General features: G+C 36.5%; 1 protein-coding gene across 5 annotated transcripts in view; it reads right to left on the bottom strand.

The window, feature by feature from the left end:
- The window catches only part of KMT2E (lysine methyltransferase 2E (inactive)), a 65,186-nt gene that overhangs the window by 33,449 nt on the left and 9,424 nt on the right, over positions 1-22,313 (bottom strand). For 4 of the 5 annotated variants that reach the window (XM_068400540.1, XM_068400541.1, XM_068400542.1 and 1 more), the window contains 5 exons: positions 13,846-14,030; positions 5,990-6,101; positions 5,411-5,640; positions 3,569-3,649; positions 2,436-2,494 (listed from right to left, as the gene is read on the bottom strand). In XM_068400540.1, the coding sequence (XP_068256641.1) occupies positions 2,436-2,494; positions 3,569-3,649; positions 5,411-5,640; positions 5,990-6,101; positions 13,846-13,916 (553 nt within the window). In that variant the 5' untranslated portion in view covers positions 13,917-14,030. Of the gene's footprint in view, positions 1-2,435; positions 2,495-3,568; positions 3,650-5,410; positions 5,641-5,989; positions 6,102-13,644; positions 13,659-13,845; positions 14,031-22,313 lie in introns of those variants that run through there. The other variant, XM_068400544.1, reaches the window with a different exon arrangement.

Genomic DNA, 22,313 nt, shown 5'->3' with positions numbered 1-22,313 from the left:
GCAAGCTGCATTAGAATGACACTGTTATCCCAGAACAACAAAACCAACACCACCACATACAACCAACAGGCCCCGGAACAATGGACTATAAATGCTGCCAGGAAAAGAGGTGATGTGGTCACACATAAAAGCTTAAGACACTCACCAGATTTCGTACCATGTTAAATGTTCACTTAAAAGCTCGTTCTTTGAGGCAAATCAACTGAGCTACTACTTGCTCCCCACTGTTTAGCTCTGGATGCAACACGACTAGAGCAGCAACTCTTTAGAATGAAAACCATTACACTTTAAAATATTCTAATATCTAAATGAAAAGTCCTATTATATGTAAGCCTAAAAAAAAAGCCCTATATATATACTTACTCATCAAAGAACGTCCAAATAATGCAACCGTACCTTTAATCAAACACCTGTAACTTAGTAATACGTAAGTTACTAGTAACATTCTGCTGCTGTTGAATACTTAAAACATTTAATAGATACATTCAAATTGATGCCACTTCTGCTTTTCCTGCTTGGAATCATGTATGAAAATCAGCCATTTTTACTAATGTCTCATGGTAGACAGTTCACACGCAGAATTAATTTAAGTCTCACTGAATCATGTAATATCAGTCAACATACAAAAAAGACGTTTAGCCAAGCAAATGTATTGGCTAAATGAAAATTAACTAGAGATGCAAGCATATGTTCATTTCAAGTTATAGATTATAAATCACAGTAATTAATATTGCACTTCAACTGAGTCTTAGACTAAACAGGATTAGAATTTATCTTTTACTCTGTTTTGATCCTTAAGCTTTACCACTCGGTACTTCTTTTCCTACTGAATGCATAGAGCGGATGTAAGACTGATCATCAGATTTAAGGAGGGCTGAACACTAACTTCAAAGCTACCACCTCTTCAGCTCCTGCTAAGATTTTGACTCTCTCTCTTCTCTTAAGTTTATAGTAAATTATCAGATAGTGTGGCTACAGATCCTAAGAGACAGCTTATATAGCTCAGACCATCAACTTCCCCTATCCTGTATGTAAATTCAAGTTCATCCTCACAGTATCATCATACCACTTAGCAAACGCATTAACTCCAACTGAATTCTAAATCTACTTGTTCTATTATTTTAATAGAATCAGCAAAAATTAATTTTAAATTCTAAAAAAAATTGTACTATCTAGCAGGTCAACCAAAACTTTACAAAGTTTGGTTTTGTTAAAAGGAAAACAGAACAAAAAATGATTGTGGTGTTCTAAATAAGTCATTAATGCCCTTAAGGCACTTCAGGCAGCTTAGCACTGGAGAGCAGAAAACGTCAACTGCACCAAGAAACACTATCAAGCCACACACACTTCCAGGCCACATCACACACTTCAGAATTTTCTGAACGCATATGAAGTAGGCAGCAGGACCTTATCTACATGGTATTTTTTAAAGAAATCTTAACGTGCGCACACACACACACACTTGCACATACCCCAGTACTTCAGAGACATGATTTGAACATAAAACATGTTAAGTTTAGGAGGATGACTTCCTCCCAAATTATGACTTTTGTAATAGAGCTTGAAAGTATCACCTGTCAATCAAGAAACCCACGACACATTTTGGTAATGGCTGGACAGAACTCCTGACAAGTCAGGCCAGCTGAGTTTTGAAGTTCTGTAAGTGGTAGGAGAGCTAATTTCATAAAACAGGGATTGAAAGAAGTACTTACTTGCACTACAAGCCTCATCTAGTTATCAAAGGCCAAAAAACCCTCAGAACACCATATAATTGTATTACCCAAGTTTAGCAATTTTTCTCATTGTCAAAACAAACCCCAAAACATACCAATACACACATCCAAATCTACAGTCAACAAATCAGAATTAAAATTCCCCTCTCAAAACTATGCTAGATTGTTTTAAATCTCAATTATGTCATTCTTAGAGACAGGAATATCACCTATAATGGAACAGTTTTAGGAGATTAGTATGAGGATATGAGTAGTCTATATTATGTCAGAAAAAATGACAGAGCTGTGAAATGACTGTTTTCCAAAAAGAAAGTAGACTTATTAACCCTCTCTTGTTGCAGAATAAGAAACGTGGACCTTTTCCATCTTATCTTCAGTAGCTTACTCAAAGTAGTCTAGTTATTATAAAAGCTACATTCATTATTACGAAACTTTAACAATGTTCAAAAGATTGAATTATTCCACAATGACATGAAAAAAGGCAGTGCTGACAATCTTCAATAAAACACGTGGACCTGCAACAATTCTGATATAATGTTATCTTAGCAATGATAAAGACAGTAAAAAGCATTTGTTTACCAAACCTTATATGCTGAAGGCTATCAAAATTGCAGGAACTGAGTATACACTCTTAAGCCTATGCAGTTGATATATACTTATTTTATAAGCTTTACTAAGGAAAAACCTTTAAGGTTTACTCACCTGACATATTTTCTCTTTTCCTTCGTTGCAACAGCACTGCTCTTTCTTTATCTAAACTCCTGAAATTAAAAAAAATAAATTTTATTACATTCTTCACACTCATGCATCAATAAACCTAACTATTAAAACAGACCTTTCATTGTTACTATTTTACATTGACTATTGCAGAATAAACAGTAGACTAGCTGAATGTTTAGATACTTAGAAAAACATCAGTTGTGGACTGTTCCATTCCATTTTAATGCATAGCACGTATGAGTATCCAAATCACTTGAAAACACAATGAAACTTAATAGCTCAGAAGAAAAATTGACAGTTGGTCCACGGGTTACAGATAAGCAGGCATTAAGCCATTTTCCTGCAGATTCTTCAAAACAATAGTCACAATACAACACAACACAAATATTCTATGACAACAAGGTCCAAACTATTTCTCAGAAATAAAAGAATCATTTATAGGTAATTAAAATGTTCTGAACACGCATATCTTTTATTCACTGTTTAATTAACAATCTGCAACATAAGTAACAGGTAGCAATCAATGCTGTTGTGCTGTGATAGAGTAATGACAGTCAGGTATAATCCACATACCACACAGTCAGAACAAAATGCCCTCCTTATCATGCCGTATAACTTAAAGTTGGGGGGGGAAGGGGGGGGCATACAAGTTCCAGAGCAAGAAATACTCATTCCAGAGCAAGAAATCCTCCCAGTGAGCACCTGCAGCATAGCGGAATGGGGCCATAAACACAAAAGCCACTGAGAAATACTGGTGGTGAAGTTGACCCGAAAACACTGCCGTTAAGGGTTCTCAACACGATAGCCGTGAAACGAAATACGGAATGGACTGTCTATGTATCAGCCTGAGAAAAGATTCAGGAATCACTGCTATTTCGATAAGCGTTTCAAGGGTTTCTCTCTGCTGCCTAGTGAGGAGAAACAATGACTACTGTGAACAATGGAATGGAGACTGGTAAGATCATCTGCGTCAGAAACGTAGCTCCTTTAACTAGAATTGCCAGGATTATGCTACACAGGCTGTGTTTTATCTGTTGGTTGTTCCAGTACCTCCCCTTTTTATATTCTCTGCTCCTTCTAATTATTTAGAGTTCGAAATCAACCAAACTACTCACCTTGGTTGACAACGTTCACACAGATATATGTCAGGAATATGCTGCCTGTCAATCCCCATGCAGTCAATGTGCTGCCAGACACTAAAAAAACAAACAAACAAACAAAAAAAGATCTTTTTATTTTAAGTACAATTTTTAAAATTGTATGCATAATACACACACACGCACAGAGAACGAGTGGGCCATGCTTTTTTTCAACATGATCTTTACTCAGATTGAATACTGCCTAAAACTACATCTCAATCACTGTCTTCGCCACCACTCTGCTAGCTGATTTTGTATTCCACTGATCACTGTAATTCCAATCTTGTGGCTGTCTCCCGGTGTCTCTCTGCTTCTTTAGACTCACTTTCCCTCTTGGAAATTTTTCTCTAACACTGGAAATAAAAAATGGTAAATTATCACAATAGAAAACAAGATAGAGACAAATACCCTTAGCAACAAGACTTATGCTTTACATAGTAACAGGGAATTTTGTTTTTTAAACAAAAGGATTCAATTTCTTTTTATAAATATATACTAAATATTATTTTTATTTTTCTATATAAAATATCTATACAAATATATGTTTTTATTTACTTACATATTTTAATAGAGCATATAAATATATGTTTTTATACGTACACCCCATATGACTGCTAGCACTGTTGTGCAGTGTTGGAAGAGCTTCAACTGCTTCCCACAGGCAGGGAAGAGAGGCTGCTTGCTAGACCGAAGGCTAACCTAGGACAGTAGTTTATGCTCATCCCCACATTGCTAGAAGGAACTGGGACACAGAAATCATTGTTATCTTCCCACTTGTGAATTTATCACAACTCTCTCCAACTCCTCAGAGAATCTCTTCCTCAAAAGAAGCAGACTCTAACTGGTGACTGCCTACAGCTCCACTGCTGAAAGAACATCTAAATACCTTCCAAATAAGGGAAAAGGTTATCAGTCAAGGACCGTAAAAAATTAACAACAAGCTTGTTACATAAGCAGACAGAATAATGGAGATCAAAGTAATGTTTTAATTAGCTGTAACAATAATTTTAGAAATACACGAGTACCTAATAAATTCAGCAGCATTCGTTAAGTGTACCGAATGTAAAAATACAGGCTAACACGGAGTAAGTCCAGAAACATGAGATTTGTCTTCTGTTAAGCGTGTGAGCTCTAACAATTTCTAAGCTCGTTTTTCCAAGTCCAAGTATTTAATAGGACCCGCTTATTTTGCTATTATCAAGTAAGTGCTCAAGCATGAACACAGAAATTTGAAGATTTAACTTCAGCTTCTCCAGTAAGCATCTAGGTTATTCTTTTCCTAGTTATTAAAATTCTTAGAACCATGTCCTTTGAAAATTAAGGGTTCTTATCAGAAAGATCATGCACAGACAAACCAATACTTGAGAAGTTTCTTTCAGATTATTTTGTATCCTGCAAGTTACTCAATATACATATACATAATTTACCATGATGCTTTATTACTCAGTATATGCAGATGAAGAACCAATCCCTAGGTCTTTATTTCACCATACTAACAAGTAACTTGGACAAAATACCAAAGAGATCCTTTTTAGAGGAGAAAAAGATATACCCATATTAAACAACAATGCACAAGTAAAGGCATGAACAAATTAATATGAGTACTCAAGACAGACTGGAATAACATATAAAATACTCACTGGCCTTAACCACCTACCTCGCCTATCAGAAAGCCATACAACCTTCAAACACTGTTTTGATGGAAGGAAATTTCCTATGACTCAGCATAATTAAAACACCATTTAGTTATGCTTACTTTCAGTGCAGCTTGAAGTTTTAAGTAATTTTTACCTTCTTAATTAATTTAATATTCATTACCTGCATTTGTCACAACAGATCATATATCCATCATCATGTGTAAAGCCACAAATGCATCTGGTAATATCAGTTCCATAGCTTCCATCCTCTGATGTACTGATGGTAGTAGCACTGGAGGTTTCATCAAAGTTGGGAGTGGTAAATATGCCTACTTCATTCTTGCTTATAAGCACTGATGGAGGAGGAGAAGCTGGAGGCGTTGGAGGAGGCCGAGCACCATAGTTATGGTCCTAGATTTTTGTTGAAAGATAAGTTATAGCTCTTAGATGTTCATACACTGATGGTTATTTAAGCCTAAGTAGAGGAATTAACTTTGTAAAGAACTTCAGAGATTTATTTTTTAGTAATAGTTGAAAATTTTGTTTCTGTCATTCCTCATTCTTGTTTTTTACCTTCTCAACTATGTTTTACATATACGTCTATTATGTTCTGCAGACTGCTTCTAATCAACCATCTTTCGTCAACTTGCCCAACTCGCAATAAGATATAAAAATGTAAGCATGAATCAGAGTTTTTCCAGTTAAGAATGGCAGATTTTACATAATCTATTTTATACAGAATACTTAGCATGAAACTTACTGCATAGGGCAAACCAATGTAACTGTGTGAATGCGAGCTGCTGGTATACAACTGGTGCGGATAACTGTTCGATTTTTCAACTACCACAGGGCTAGCTTCTACAGATTCTGGTCTGCAATGCAAAAGACAGAAGAATAAATACAATTAATATATTACAGGTACTTGTTGCACAACTACTAATTAATTGCCTACTGCTCCTGTTTAAAGGAGTGTACAAAAAAGGGAAGGGGGGTAAGAACAAACTCACACACCCTAACAACTGCCCCCGCGCCCCCCCAAAAAAGAGAAAAGGTAAACCCAACCCTCTCAGTTACAATGCAGCTTCCAGAGTGGCAGAGAACTTATGTGTCTGGAGAGTTACAAAATTTTTCTCACAAAAGTGCATGCTGAAACACGTGTCGTAACCTGCAAATCCGCGACAGAAAAGCCTGTTACACACGCTGTCAGGGAGCCCCAGCCTGCCTGCCCCCGTCCGCGGGGCGGCACAGCAGCCGCAGGCCAGACCCGGGCCGCAGGCCGCCAGCCAGCGGCAGCGGGCAGGGGGAGCCCCCCGCGGCCCCGCACTGCCACCTAGCGGCGGCACCGCCGCACCGCCCCCACGAACCGCGCCCGGGGCCCAGAGCGCGGTTCTGCCAACCCCACCCCCAAACAGGGCCAATCCAGCCGAACGAGCCGCTTACCCATTTATCTCGGCATAGAAAAAAAGGATAAAAATCTGCGAGAGAAGGTTTTGTAGTGAAAGGCAGTGCCTTCTTTAATACACAAACTATGGTTTATAGGCACTAAACCATAACACGGAAGATAAGAAAGACAAAGAGGTACTAAAACAGGAGGATCTCTTCGAGCACAAGGAATTACACCTTCCTTACCGCCGTTCCTCAGCGCTTACATTCATGTGTGCATGCAAGCATATAGATACTCTCATGACTGAGACGCTTTTAGTCTGTAACTTGTAGCTTTTTCATCGCACCCTATGGTTCGGATCATACTAAGTAAGACAAACTTCAAATAAACCCAGTTACCCGACGTTCTGGGTGGGTTGGTTTTTCAGTGGTTTTGGTTTTGTTTTTTGACACTGAAAAGCAGGGCAAAATACCAGTATCCAAAACCAAAGTGGCTTTTGACTCACATCACAAATGAAGCCTGGTTCACTTTTCTAATTTTAGTTTTACTGTGTGTGAAGTCTATTTCCCCATCACAAATATCTTAATAACTCCTTGAACTGATTTTTTTAAATAAAGGTGGTATTTCTGAACCTGAAGTTGAAATAGATATCAGTGGTTTTCCTTAGACATTAAGATACTAAATAGAGGCTTTTTTGTTATGCCATGAAGTGAAACTAGTTTGATTTAAACGACACGCACCAGCAACTAACATTTGTTGGTAACATTTTTGTAAGAATATAATTAATCATTAGCTTTCTGAAAACAACATACAGTACTTTCATGTCTACTTGAAAGTGTCCTACTAACATGTCTGGTGGCCCATTTCTTCTTACTAGCTTTTCCCCACGTGAGGTTACTACATGATAGAATTGTTTAAAAAGAAATACCAGGTAAAAACACTACTGGGTGAAGACTTCACCTTCTAGAGTCCAAAAAGAAAAAACGTCTTTTTTAAAACATTAATGTCTCTTAACAGTCACCAGCTGCATTTTTTTAGAGAGCGAGTGAACACGTGAGTGCACAAATCATGAAGTACTAACATTAGAAATACAAACTCTGACTAGTATGAGCCAAAAAACAACTGACGACACTTGCCCTTCATTACCTCATAAACCCAGAAAAATCTTCATTTACTCCAACTTGAAAATAGTTTTATTTAGTTTGTTGAAATTATCTTCTAGAAGCAGCTCAGAATTTGCCAGGTTCATCAAATCCATTATTAAAAAAAACAGGCAAAAGTTGGAAAAGCTGTGCCTTTCCAACAGGTTTGCCTTTACCTATTCACTGACATAATGCATTGGTGCAGTAGTCATACACCATTAATGTCATCCAGTTAACCCTTCTGACGACCTAGCCAATCAAAATGACAATGAATGAGGCATTGATTATCCATCCATCATGGCTAGGACAGAAATCACCTTCTCCTTCTCCAGTTCAAGAGGGCCTTGACCACTGTATTGCTTCTACTGCTGTTCTTCCAGCATTTATTGAGTGGGAAAAGCAGTAGCACCATTACTCTTGTCCACTGTGCATTCAATGCTCAACCGAGGTCTTGTTTGCTTCAGCATATGGAAAATACTCAGTTTTCAGAGCAGGAAGGCTTACTGATACAAGAGGAGGGAGGGCCAGGGGGGGAGTTCAGGTACAATCCATCCTTCAGCAATGCCACAATTAATTTAGGAGAGTTTCCTTAATTAAAAATAAATATTACCATGACCTAAATACCAGCTACTTCAACACTGGAGCATCCAGTGAAAGCTACCAGAACGGAAATGTCCTAAAAAGAGAGGTAATGCCTATTTCATCAACTGACTACAAAAATTAAAAAGGTCGTCTGAATCTCTTGTTAAGTATGAGGCAAAACAATACACCCTACTCCCTAAATCCATTTCTACCTACTCTAGAAATTTATAAACCACTGAAGAAAACCAGGTTTAATATCTAGATGCGTAACAGTTGTGGGAAGTAGAAGCATTAAGCTTCCAAAATCAAAATACAGTAAACAAATACATTTATCCCCAACTATTTTAATACTCATAAAACAGATTCAGATCACAGGGTTAAAAAGGAAAAAGCACAACTTAACTTGAGCAAGTAAAGCCAGAAAAAGGGCGGAAGAAAATTAGGTAAGACACAAAGGCAATTAAATCTTTGTATTAAAAAAGTTTTAACATAAATACAGAACCAGCGCAGAATCAGCTTTCAGCAAAGCTTTTTTCAAATGCTTATCCATAGGGGCCACAGATACCTCTTCAAATTATAAAAGATGCTCACCAGAGCCCTGCATGTAACTGTTGCTGTTTCATTTATCCACTCAGATGCTAGACTGAGGTGGGGAACAGTGTGGAGAAGACTGAGAAATACAGGAAGGAGGTAGTGGGGCGTTCACTGAAGCTAGAACTTAATCATCGTAGGTTTCCTTTACAGTCAATAGAAAAGTGATATCATCCCATAGGCAGCACAAAATGAGTACGATTTCTCCACAGAACTACAGACAACCTTCTAGCTTTGGCACACAGGTCTGCCAACACTTTAATATGCCCTTCACCAAATTCCTTGTTACCCCTCTTCTGCCCACCACATTTGTGACCCTGACCTTAAGCAGAAAACATCCCCTCTATACTACCATTTGTCCAAAGGTCAACGCTTTCTTCTCAAATAGGCATCTCAGAATTGGAGAGTTCTGTGAATACCTCTTGGTGAAATATTAATTTGTACAGCCAATTAAAGCATAATACACCATTTAATTTACAAATAAATTTAAAAAAAATTTTTTACTCAAGTAGCAGGGCTCCAGTAGCAAGGCACTAACTGTTGTATTATAGACACCTCCCCTAATCTCATCATTGGCATTCTTACAGGCATCCCAAAAAGCAAGTTTTCAGGACGAAAAAGTGTAAGCATTCAGATCTGAAAGAACACTATGAAGTTTTCCTTGCTTGTATTTTTGAACAGAAGCCAGTCTCTAACAGGCTGAGGTACTAAACTGAGCATACCATATTTTTCAGCTTCACCTCAAACATCTGCACCCTTAGTGCCTAAGGGAGATACTTATGGTATTTTTAATCTTCTTTAAAACTGAACATTTATATTACAATGCAGTATATTTGAAGTTAGACCAAAATCCTAATATTATGCCCTAAAATAAACAAATATTACCATGAGAAACTGACCATGACATTTGTTAAGTATGGTTGTTACCAATTCAAAACTGTGCAAAATATTCCCAAGGAGCAAAATAAAAAGCACCACAAAAAGAGCTTTCCCCATGTTCTTGGGCTACAATGATTTAAGACATTCCTGTAACTTGAAAACAGGAATATAGTATTTTCTTAAACGAATAAAAAAAAAAGCAAAGATACACATATTTTTAAAAACCCCATCAAATAATTTTCATTCTGCAAGTGAAACAACTCATGTTCTGGGTCATTCCCTACTGTTCATATTTAAAAGTACAATGAAAACTGAAAATATTCTGCATGTTGCCAGCAGATGGCATTAGTGAGAAACTAAATAAGCAACACATGACATCAGATCATTTACAAAAACTCAGTCCCTACAAGCTTATAGTTAACCTATATTAAGGGAATCAACTATCAACCATCCTAAGCAATAGTCAATTCTTTAAAAAGTCCCATCTCCCTCAGCCATTGCTTTTAAATACTGTTTTGTTTCTGACCATGTAATAAAAAAAAAAAAGAGGGAGCAGTTTTTGACTAATACTCAAAATACAATCAGTCCTTAGAATTTGGGGCCATCAACCACTTCCATAAAAATGTAGGTATTCAAATGGAAAAGAAAATCTCACTGCAACTAAAATTTTCAAAGGCAGGTGGGTATCCAAGCTTTAGGCTATGAAAGCTTAGCTAATAGTACTTCCTGAAAACATCTGTCAAAACTCCAAATAAAACCTCTTGCTTCCGAAGATGCTTCAGCAGCATCAACCTGCCATACGCCAGTTCAATAGGTCCAATTTTCAAGGAGTTCTTTTTTTTTTTTTTCTCTTTGCACCAGCACACTTGAGCAGTATCTGGCTGAAGGTCAGCTCAGATAAAGGAATGTAATATATTTTGTATGAAAAACAGTATTTTCTATTTCAAGACACTTTATCTAACCAAACACATCTCATGAGCTTCACTACCTAGACAACAAAGAACTGAGCACTACTTCTCTACCACAGAGTGGGTTCTGCTACCTAAGCATCTCGTAGCAGGCCCTACCAAGTATAGGCTGGCCTGATACCGTCCGTAGGAACTGACAAGCTTCCCATTTTTTTTTTTTAAAGTATTTTAGAACAATTAAAAAAGCCCTGTTCCAACTACAGTAACGGGAGGGGACGTTTTCATTTATTTAAGACTGCAACAATGCTTACAATCTTTTCTCCTGGATACTGAACTCAATACAACGATCCCATATACTGTGGTTGATAGATTCACTATACAGGCCTTCCCTCTAAAAAACATACACAGGTAATTAAAAACAGCACAGCAATACCATCAATGGTATTTCCAATGTGTAGCTTATATTCACACTCTAAGCTAGGACTAACACTCTCAAGTCAGGAAGCACATTTTGAACCTTCCAAAATGGCTGGCTCTGATTACTATTACAAGGTCTTTAACAGTTAAGTCATGCATATTCATCTTTACTAAGCCTTTTACAAATAGAGGCAAAACATGTATGTGTTCTGATTACTATGGCACTATGAAAATAATCCACCCCTGGAGAGCTCACTTAGGTACAAGTAACATAAGAGACAGACTATTTCATCCAATTTTTAAGACTTTCAAACCTTTTAATAAGAGATATGCTCCACATAGCTATTTGCTACAATTATTAAAATAATATGTGAAACTATGTAATCACATAAACTATCCACCTTTTTAACAGGCTTATCCCTTAGTTCGAAGCATAAGGAAAAATCTCTCATCGCTAACAGATGGCACTAATCTAAGAGTTTTTTCCTGGGCTCCTTCTCCTACATAATCAGTTTGTCATTCCCTCGTTCTCGTGTTTGCTCATGCTTCAGCAACTGATGAAGCAATATCAGACCTGTCAGTCACAGTAAAGAAATTCCAACTCCTCCCCCTTGGGAAAACCCCAGAACTTGCTCAGAGACAACCTATGATCGCTATCAATACAACCTATATCCAACATACTACTCTCTGGAAGAAAACATACAAAACACATGTAAATCACACAGATGGTGACAGAAAAGATTTACAGCTGTATAAGCTGGTAGGTTAGGGACACACCTTTGTGTAACACTTCTTTAGACAGTGACATGGCTTTTAAATCAGTCTAAGCCCATCATGCAACCACACATTTTTCAGCACAAGTATGGTAGACGTGACATGAATTAATCTAATTTGTAACAGTCACTTAACATCTGAAGAAAAGCAGCTCCTAACTGGGCTGCCATGCCACAGTATCAAGCAAAGAACACACAGTGAACTCTATCTTGTTTATACTGACAACTATATTTATTTATTTTAATTTCAGCATGACATGCTGTGTCTGCAAGGAACGTCAGCAACCTCGGGAATCATGACCTTCTCTAAACATAAAAGAAAACCACAGGCAAAGATAATGAAAAGAGCTGTGGTCACTCAAAAAATTTTCTGCACCAAGGAAACTAGCGTTCATGACATGAGAGATCAACAAAAGAAAAAAAAAAAGCTTCAAACTGCAAATTCTTGGTTTTCTTCAGATAAATGGCACAAAGTTAGAATAGCTTCATATATAACTGGAAGCACAGGACAGAAACATCCCTTTAGAAAGCTGTTCAAGAGTTCTGCTCGCAGTGCATAACTTTTCTTTCAAAGTCTGGAAGGAAAGCCATTTGCTTCTTAAATGGAGTAATATTACTTAGCACACTCTCTCAAGCAAAGACTGTGTAAGCTATTCAAATTTGCGTTAGTTACTCAACGCACCTGTTAAATGATGGACCACTTTATGAAAGTTTATTTTTGGTTTATGAAAGATTTCAAGTATGTACGCAACATAAGCCTAAACCATTGTTTCAATATCTAACAAGCAAATGTGTTTTTGTGGTAACCAAAGATAGGGAAAGTCTTTTAATATTACTGCAGAAACGCTCAGAGGACAGCAAGGTGTAACAGCATCTGAAGTGGTTAAAAAAAAACAAACCAAAAATCAATTTAACATAAATGATGAATTTAACTTATTTTGTTAGATCTAAGAAAGGAACTGGTTTTTTTTCCCTATGTATATGGATGATGTACCTATGTACAACAGTAAAAGCTGTAACACCACCTTGGTCTTTCACCTCTCAAAGAACCAAGTTGTCCAAAATGTCATTTCTCCTCTCATATCATTCAACAGTCAGGTCGATACTACACATATGGAAAGATGTTCGTTTGACAGGAAAAATCTCCAGCTGGAGATGAACAATACCTAAACTCTAGCCTACTGATACTCTACAGATTTAGACACTACTAGAGGGAAAAAAAACCCCACAAACAAAAAGCCCCAAATAACCTCCTTCCCCAAAACAAACAAAAAAACCCTGCCCCCCTCCCCAAAAAAAACAACCCCCCCCAAACCCCAGACATTCACCATGCTTATTTCATTGAAAGGAAGAGTTTCTTGAACTCAGGATTTCATTGGTTCTTTGTAATTCTTTATACACAGTTATCCACAGCTACTAACTGAAATTAATCACTAACAAGTGAATTTCCACCAGCTTTTCAATATATAATAACTTTGTGTAGACATGGTATTAGACAATTAAGCTAGGCCTTCAACTTTCAAAAATAAAGGCACTTTTACCTAATTACTACCACTTTCTTGCAATTTACCACACCAAATGAATGTACCTTTCTAACATGGGAAACCAAAAATATTTTTTTACGTATAGTTAAAAGGAAACTGAAATGGTAAGATATTTTAAGTATGAAAAGCAAACCAGGCAGCATCCATATTTCTGTCTGATAAGCAAGAAAAATATACATCTGTAGAACAATTTACCTTCTCTCCTTTGCTCTCCCTGAAGAAGAAGAAACGGACTAAAGAATAAAGTGAGAGTTATTAATTTAAGTAATTAAAGGTTCAATAAAACTAAGGAGACTCCGAAGTCCTCTCCAACTGTATTCAAAAAATACTCACTAGGGAAAAAATAAAATTAAAAAAAGGCCTAAGAAAACTTACAAATTACGTTCACATACTTACTCTGAGCCTGCAGCCATTTCCAAATAAGAAGTATCTGCTGTGTCAACCCCCAATGGGATCACTATGCTCATGACGTTCGTTTCTGATAAATTCGATTACTACGGAGTCCTATGCATTGGTATCCAAAACACTGGGGCATGCCAGCCACAGTGCTCATTGCAAACATCTAAGTGCATCCACAAACCCTGTTTAAAAACAAACAAACAAACAAACAAAAAAACAAACACAAAAAAAAGAAGCAAAAGAGTTAGTTCATTTTAAAACCAGATAATTTTACATCATGTATTAAAAAAAAAACAAAACACTTTCATCTGTCACAATGATTTCATTATCTTTATTTTACACAAGCAAAAGGAAAAAAAAATTAATCTTCTCTAAATGTTAACTTCAAATACACTTAAGAGTATCATGATCTTAAGGCCTGAACTTAAAAATATCACAAATTGACAAAAATATTATCATTTAAATTGGCGATTAAAAAAAATCATTCACCACATTCAGAGAGGTGACAAAGATTCACTTTATGGCAGACTTACTGAACATCAAGTACATTTCCTTACTGCTCTATACTGTCAAGAGTCCAGTTGCTGTAACTTTTAACAGAAACCTGGTTACAGAATTTTTCAAGTATTCTTTAGAGAGCATTGTTCACTTTCGTTTTGCACTTTAAAAAGCGAACACACAATACAAATGAAGGATGTCAAAAGAAACAACACCATAACTTCCATTCTGTATTTTTTTTAACCCTAGATCATTCTAATGATTCACAATAATGATATGAAACCATTTCCATCTCATTTGATTAGATCAACATCAGAAAATATTATACCCATCAGGGGCCACTTTTAGAAGTGTGTTTTGGTTTTGAGTAGCAAACTAAAAAGAATCAGTAGTAGTTTTTCATTGTAGAGCAAAGCTACAATCTGCTTGACTCACACAAGTCAATACAACCATCCCACCTTTATGCCAGTTACTACTAGTCTCCTCTTACCGAGCGGGGCAGAACACCTGACCAAGTATAGGAGAGACGTACATAGCACCTCAGCTGTCTCCATTCACAGATTAGTAAACTAGTGCATTTTTGTAGCCTAATATAGACAAGGTTTTCCACAAGCGACTAGATGTAATTGAAGCAAAATACCCCCATCTTCAATACCTGCATAATGAATAACTGCAAACTCCTTTCAAAATGTCGAAATTGCAAGAACACATCACTTAGCAATGAAGCATGTGCAGTGCCTTAATAAACATACTCCTCCCATCTGACAAAGTATAGTATCTTAGTTGAAGTCTACAAAAGCCCAACAGTTTTGAGATCAACATATCTTAACACACTCATCCTTCCCCAACAACACTAGATCAACAAGAAAAAAATAACAAGCCTCCAGTGAAAAATGGGGTACGACTTCAGAAAAGCATTGAGGACTTAAATCTGAATTTGCTCCTTTTATTGATAAAGCTGGTATCTTCAGGATGATGAAGTGGCATCTGCAGGGCATCTCTAGGGTATGAACTGGAATCAAGACTTCATCTAACTTCTTAAATTTTAACTCACTACTTAAGTCTGGCAATTAACATCAAACATCTTGCCATGCTCTTAAGTGCCTAAACCGTCTACAGTTCTGTCCTGGTTTAGGCCAAACCAGGACAAGTTCATTCTTCCTCCAGACAGCAGGAGCTGTGTTTTGGTCCTATTACAGGAGTCATCAAATAAAACAAACTGGAAAGCATCAGGCCAACTGGCCTTTGGGATATCTTGCTTTCCTCATTTAAACCCTGAGCATTTTCTTATCAAATACTACAAATATCAAACTATATCACTAGCTATGCATAAAATTAAGGAAAAAATGTACTACTTTCAAGAATAAGCAGCAAGAAAAACCTGTCAAACCAAAAGCAGATGTATAGAGTATTTTTAGTAGCAGGCATGAAAGAAACCACAAGGCCCTCTTACAGTTTAAGTGAGCACTCATTCTGCCACCATATAGTTTACTCTACTCATCAGGTAGAACCTTGAAAGGCCTCATCTACAACTTACATGTAACATCAGCTTACCATTTAGTTTTCTTCTTCTGAAAAAGTAAAAAATTTATATGAATTCCTACCCAATAACTGAAAGGAGACCATCAATTTTTTTAATCCAGGTAGATCAGTTATCGCATGTGAAGGGTTGTTCCACTATATCAACTACAGTTTCACCTATGCTAACAAATCATTAGCATAATAGGAATTTTATTTTATGCTTGTAATTAGATAATTCTAAAAAAAAAACCCACGAAACCAAAAACCAAACAACAGTTTTACTGTGTTTCAAAGTGGGTCTAAAATACATACTGGACACCACTGCCTGGGATCAAGATCCTCACTTAGATGTTTCTCGCACTTAAAATTGCTTTTGGTGGTGGTGTGGTTTTTCTTAATTGAATTTTCTTTAAACACTTCTGACCAGGTAGAGTAACAACTGGAAACTAATGTAGGCAAAAATGCCCAGGAGACTGATGGAAGTGAAGAACCTGCCTTACACAGCTGCCTCATAGGCTATGACATCTGCAAACTTATATAAAACAACGGTGGTTACCCAATCACCATATATTCAAGTGATCTTCATTGTCAACACAGAAAGAAGAAATGTAGTTACCAAATCTGGGAATCAAGTGAAATTTGGAGCATCTTTGGTTTTTTGAAGTAATGCAGAAAAATCAAGGAGAGCTATGTGTATGCTTTTAGAGCTATGTATAGATAAAAAATTTCTAACGCATGGCTCAATTAATGCCATCATCTCTGACCAAATACATCAATACTCTTGCAAGAAAAAAAAAAAGGGGGAGTAACAAAGCCAAGACAAAATTTTTACCTTATTGCAAGCTATTGAAATACATCTTTAAGCCTTAGTCAGAACTCACCCAAAAATTATAAGAGACTAATCTACACTGAATAAAACTAGACTTGAGGAACTAAAATTTATTTTGCCAAATGGCATCAAACAGAAGTTGTTTCATCTAAAAGAAAGCAAAACATGGTTATAATACTACCTCATTATTTTTTACCACCTTAAGATTTCAGGTATTCACCACACACACAAGACCCTCCAATGCTTTTCCTCTGCCTATAGTTGAACTATGGAAGAATGAAGGCAGTCATTGGCTCGCAATACCTATGCAGACACAAGTTAATTCAAACATGGATCATTATTTAGGAGTAGCCATCCTCAACAAATTACCGTAATTGAGGCAAGAGGGGCGATACTCACAATAATTTCATTACACTATGCCCACTTATTAACAGAACTATGGCCTTATAGGCCATCCAACAATGAACACCACAGATGTCAGATTCAGGACGAAGGAAAATAATTATTTTCTGTCATGTCAGAACCAGCAGTATTGTCATGACACACTAAAATACTCCTAGTATTTTTATTGGATTATACTACAAAAATTGCAAAGTTCAGAATAGAAAATAATGTCACTACTGGGTAACTTTCTTCCTTATCCATTTTAAAAGTGATTGCTTATCCTTTGAAGCTTGGTACTTTAGATGAGTCATAAAATATTATCTGCTGTCATAACATGGTACTTTCCAATTTCTACAAGTACCCATCTATTCCAAGTCATTATTCTTTCAGAACTCTGACTACCTGTCACCCACAGGCTTCTAAGAAATTGTTTTTATAGGTGCATTTCATTTAAATAATTGGCCAGGAGGAGTGGAAAGAAGGATGCTAGAGAAGATGTCTTCCTAACAATCCAAGCAGATGACATCCAAATCACTGTTTAAGAAAGTCTTTCTTCAAGCAGTACAAGAATTTGAAAGTTAGAAAGACCACACTGATTTGTCCAGTTAATTTCAGAGTCATATAGTTAAAAGCTACTATACAAAAACTGCTGGCCCGAAGTTCAATGATCAGCTCTTTATCGGGTGAAGTAGCTCTTCTACAGTACCTTAATCAACAGTAGAGGACCTCCAATTTTGTTCGGGCCCACTCTATTCTTTTAGTGATAATATACTGTAAGCGTTGAAAGAATTTTGTCAATTTCTTAGATTCATCAGATTTTCTTCATTATCACCCTACTAGCACAGCTTTATTATTTGAAAACACAATCCTTATTTGAAGAAATTTTGCTTTTATTTAATTGCAGTTTAAAAGTTTATCTTGCCCTAATAATATGATTTTCATCTTAAAAAACACAAAACTCTTTGTTCAATCTGGCTAAGGCATTCATCTTGCACAAGATCAACCTCCTGCAAGAAACTTATCACGCTGTACCATTCAATCACATTGGTTTACATTTTCTATGGCAGTTCTTTCTCTCTCTAGAGAATACACAGAAGCTTTTTGACTTAATAACCATATCAAGTCTAAAATATTTGAAGTCTCACCATACTTCTCACAATCCACTTTGCTTATGATACCAGAATTGTTTTTTTTAAATGAATTGTGCTCTAACAACAGAAGTAAAAGAGCACAATACATTCCAAATTATTCATCTGTGTGGCTTTGTACAAAGAACATCATTTATGCATTAAACAACAGAAAATAAGTTACATATTGTCCCTGAGGTATTTCACTTACACAACATTATTCTGTGGTCTAACGAAGACCACATGTTTCCTTTCTGCCATGTCCTTCTAAGATCAATCGTGTGACAGCAGAAGAAAAAACTTTTCACTGACACACGGAGGAGGATAAAAAAACAAATATAGAGGGGTCAACTCCTGAATCGGAAGGTAAACGGATAATCTCCTGAAATTACATGAGTATTTTTGAACCTAATCCTACAGAGTCCAAACGTTCAGAACTAAACCCAGTTGCTATGATCAGATGTTGCCAGAAAGGAACTCCAGACCTACTTTATCAGCATGTCTTTTTTCCCCTCCTTCCACTTGCTTCTTGTAGGACCATCAAAAGCTATACAGAACAGTTTCAGGAAACAAGCAGATGATAGATCACCTAGACAGAAAGTACACTTGAAAAATAAGAACTTGAAATCTAGCCAAACTGTCCAGATGACTCCAACAAGGTTTCATAATCCTAGCTATCAATCATTCTCTTAAGTGTCAAGAGCCCAGACAAATTCTCCCATTGCATTTTCCATGTAAGGTTCTTTTTCTTTTCTTTGTTTTGTTTTCCCTAAGAAGGCAGGAGAAATATTTTTTTTAAAACATTTAACTACTTTTACTTGCATTTTCTTTTACAGATTCAGAAACTGAGTTGCCAGTACCTACATTCAAACAGAAAGTAACAATATGAATCTCATCAGAGAACTGTGATTTACCTTTATTTTCATTAATAATCCTGTATATTTTTCAAGCCAGAAGAACCCAAACAGTACTTGCTGTACTGGGAAAGGTACAACTCACATGGTTATATGCTACACTGGTAGCTCACTTCTGGAAGACAATTAACCTTTTTTAAAATGGGAGAGGGAAGAGGAAATAGGACTAAGAAGCCTGCTAGAACTGATGCTGTATGTGTAAGAATACTAAAAAGCTCTCATCTGTGTGCACAGATGTAAAACTTTTCATAAAAACCAAAGATAATAGGTGGTGGTAGCACCAGTAACAACTTTTTCTGCCTTAATGATAAAAAAAATCCTACAGAGAAATTAATATACCAAGATAATATCATATACTTATTACAACAAGGTGGTTTTTTTTCTTTTTTTCTTTTTTTTTTTTTTTTAAAATCCACGTTTCCCCCTAACACTACAAAAATCAAAGAGGGGAAAAAAATAATGAAATCTGGTTTTACTATTCTTCTTAGTACATCTGACAGCTTTTTACACAGTCAATATCATTGTTCCTGGCTTTCCTCCCTCATAAATAAATTCCCAGATCCTGTTGTCATGTGATAGATACTAAAGACAAAAAGCATTTAAGTTAGGGAAAAAATCCACTATAAAAGTTAGGAATAGAATTCAAAGAAGGTGCCATCCAACATTTGTTTTCTAATTTATAGAGACATCAGTGAAATTAGGAATTAAGCTTATGATCAAACTACTTTGTAGCTCAAATCTAAGCATTTTCCACATACACGAAGCGCTGCACTAATTTTAGTAACTTGATCGCTAACAAGTTTCTCACACCACGAGGCATTACAAAAATATCGAGTCTTTTTGCTCCTGTTTTTATGACTTCAATATACGCCTGAAGTTCTTCAACAATTTTTTTTCTAGCAACTGCCTCTATCAGTCACCATGTGTCAATTACAAGATTAAAAAAAAAAGCAGTTACATAGTTTGGATGTTTCAAGACTTGGGGATTTCATCACAGAATGCCTCTGCAGAGAGAATTACCAGGGCCTCCCTAAAGGCAGAGCAGAAGTTTAAGGGAGAAAAATCTAATTATCATTAGATTAGCCTATAATTAGGCTGAGTATTTCACGAAAGGAAACAGTGTTGGTTTAAGATAAATAATTATTTAGATTTTATACTGATGGATGCAACTTTACCTCAAAGTCCTTAACTGATGTGACTGCAGAAAGCGTAATACACTAACAAAACTACCACCTCTATACTGTGTCTGCTCTGCAACTTCACAAGATCTATAAACAAAACATACATAACTAGAGGGAAAAAAATGATCAAAACCTTCTAACCTATCTACATATGCCAACCGTCTTTCCTTAAAAGCAAACTAATACAACTTTAAACACATATTACAAAATATGTAAAAGGTGAAAGTGACCATTTATCCATATTTAGTAAATTGAGTAACTGAAATGTCTGAGAATAATTATCACCCCTGAACATCTGAAAAGTTACAGCCTGTATTTCCCAACTTAAGGAGAAATGGGCAGTTCACCCCATGTTTAAGCTGAGCTTATTTCCCCTGAGCACAAGTACAGAAGAGGCTCTCTTTTGCTAAACTAAAAATACTGGTAAACCCATTGCCTCACACCCTTTAAATACAGGCAAAATTAGTAACTTAAATACCGCTCCAGGAAATTGTATCAGAATCCTCACAGTATACATGAAGATTCATTTTTAAGGGATGTGTACAAATCCAAGGGTATTAACTTGAAGCTTACTGGAACAAACAGACAAAATTGCTGAAACAAAGTGATATATCTGTACAGTCAATTTTCCACTCATGCAGGGACCAAGGAAAGCAGAGGAAGGGTACAGAAGATTTATCAGATTTACAGATAAAAATGATTCAGACGTAAAATACACAAACTAGTTGCATGACAGCCTTGAGTCAAGCAAGACGTTTCAATTCAACCAGCATACGATGCCCACCTGGTCGTAACTTCAAGTCAATCTGAATGTAAAAGCAATCTACCTGTACTCATACAGCACTACACCCAAACCAAAACTCCCAACTCCTCCTGCTCCCAGTAGAAAATTCATGCTACTGTGGGTCCGGGTTGCCTCCACAGACTCACACAGGATCACTCTGAAACTAACTACAGTTTCCCATCTCAAGAGGGTCTCCTGGGCAAGATGCAAAGATTTCCAAGATCATACTACTGCTTTCAGACCTCCGTGGACTCCTGCTGATCTTGGTGTTAGTTGTTTTTAACAAATCATCTCAGGTAACAGAGACAGATGATCAAAAGGTAGTATTCTGTTTGATTTTCTCACCATACCCGGAAAAATAGTCTACAAGGTGTGCTGGTGCCTTCTTTCCCTTTAAAAATGCTTTCTTTACAGGGAAGGTGGATTAAAGCATATTTGAAATGCTGGTACTCAATATAGTGCGCAGGAACATAGTTACATACCTCAAAATTCAGAGACACCAAATAAAGTCTACTATATACACTGGAAAAGGAAAAAAACAGAATTTAAATGACACTTAAAATCTTTTATATATAAGCTGCCTTTTATTGAGCATGCAATCTGAACATTTTCCTCTTCCCTCCACCCGATTACATCATGTGTGTATACACATTTTGCAATCACTAGCAAAAGCAATTCTTGCCATGCCTTCCTTCAGCTTTACAGGCCAACAATTCTAACCTGTGGTCATGAGAACAACCCTTCCCACAAAGATATCCACAGGAACAGACCTAAGAAAAGTTGATACACCTATGCCCTAGCAGAATCTATACAGGAGAAATTCCTAAGTAAAAAGGCACCTATCAATACAGTGTGCTGTAGTCCACAAATCCCGAGTGAAAACTACTGTCCTGAACTGTCACAGAGCCAACAAACTGAGCTTTCCTACTTGGCTCCCCTGACTGCAATTTTTTTAACTTTTTAGTTGTTTTGTGGTTTTTTTGGTTTGTTTTTGTTTTTTTTTTAATTGGGGGAGGGAGTTTACAGGGAGAATAGAGAAAAAATCATTAAGAAGATTTTACTAAAAAAAAAGTATGTTTTGCTAAACTTCTGCTTTCTACTACTGCTCTGAGCACTCATGTCTTCTCTATACAATAGTCAGGTTATTTGGAAAAGTAGTGATAGAAACTGACATTTTAATGGTACACTCTAGATATACTTCAAATAGTGAACTTATTCTGTGTGCAC

Source organism: Nyctibius grandis, chromosome 5 (genome assembly GCF_013368605.1).
Source record: "Nyctibius grandis isolate bNycGra1 chromosome 5, bNycGra1.pri, whole genome shotgun sequence".
Classification (NCBI taxonomy): domain Eukaryota; kingdom Metazoa; phylum Chordata; class Aves; order Nyctibiiformes; family Nyctibiidae; genus Nyctibius; species Nyctibius grandis.
This window is presented reverse-complemented; position numbering and strand designations above follow the sequence as displayed.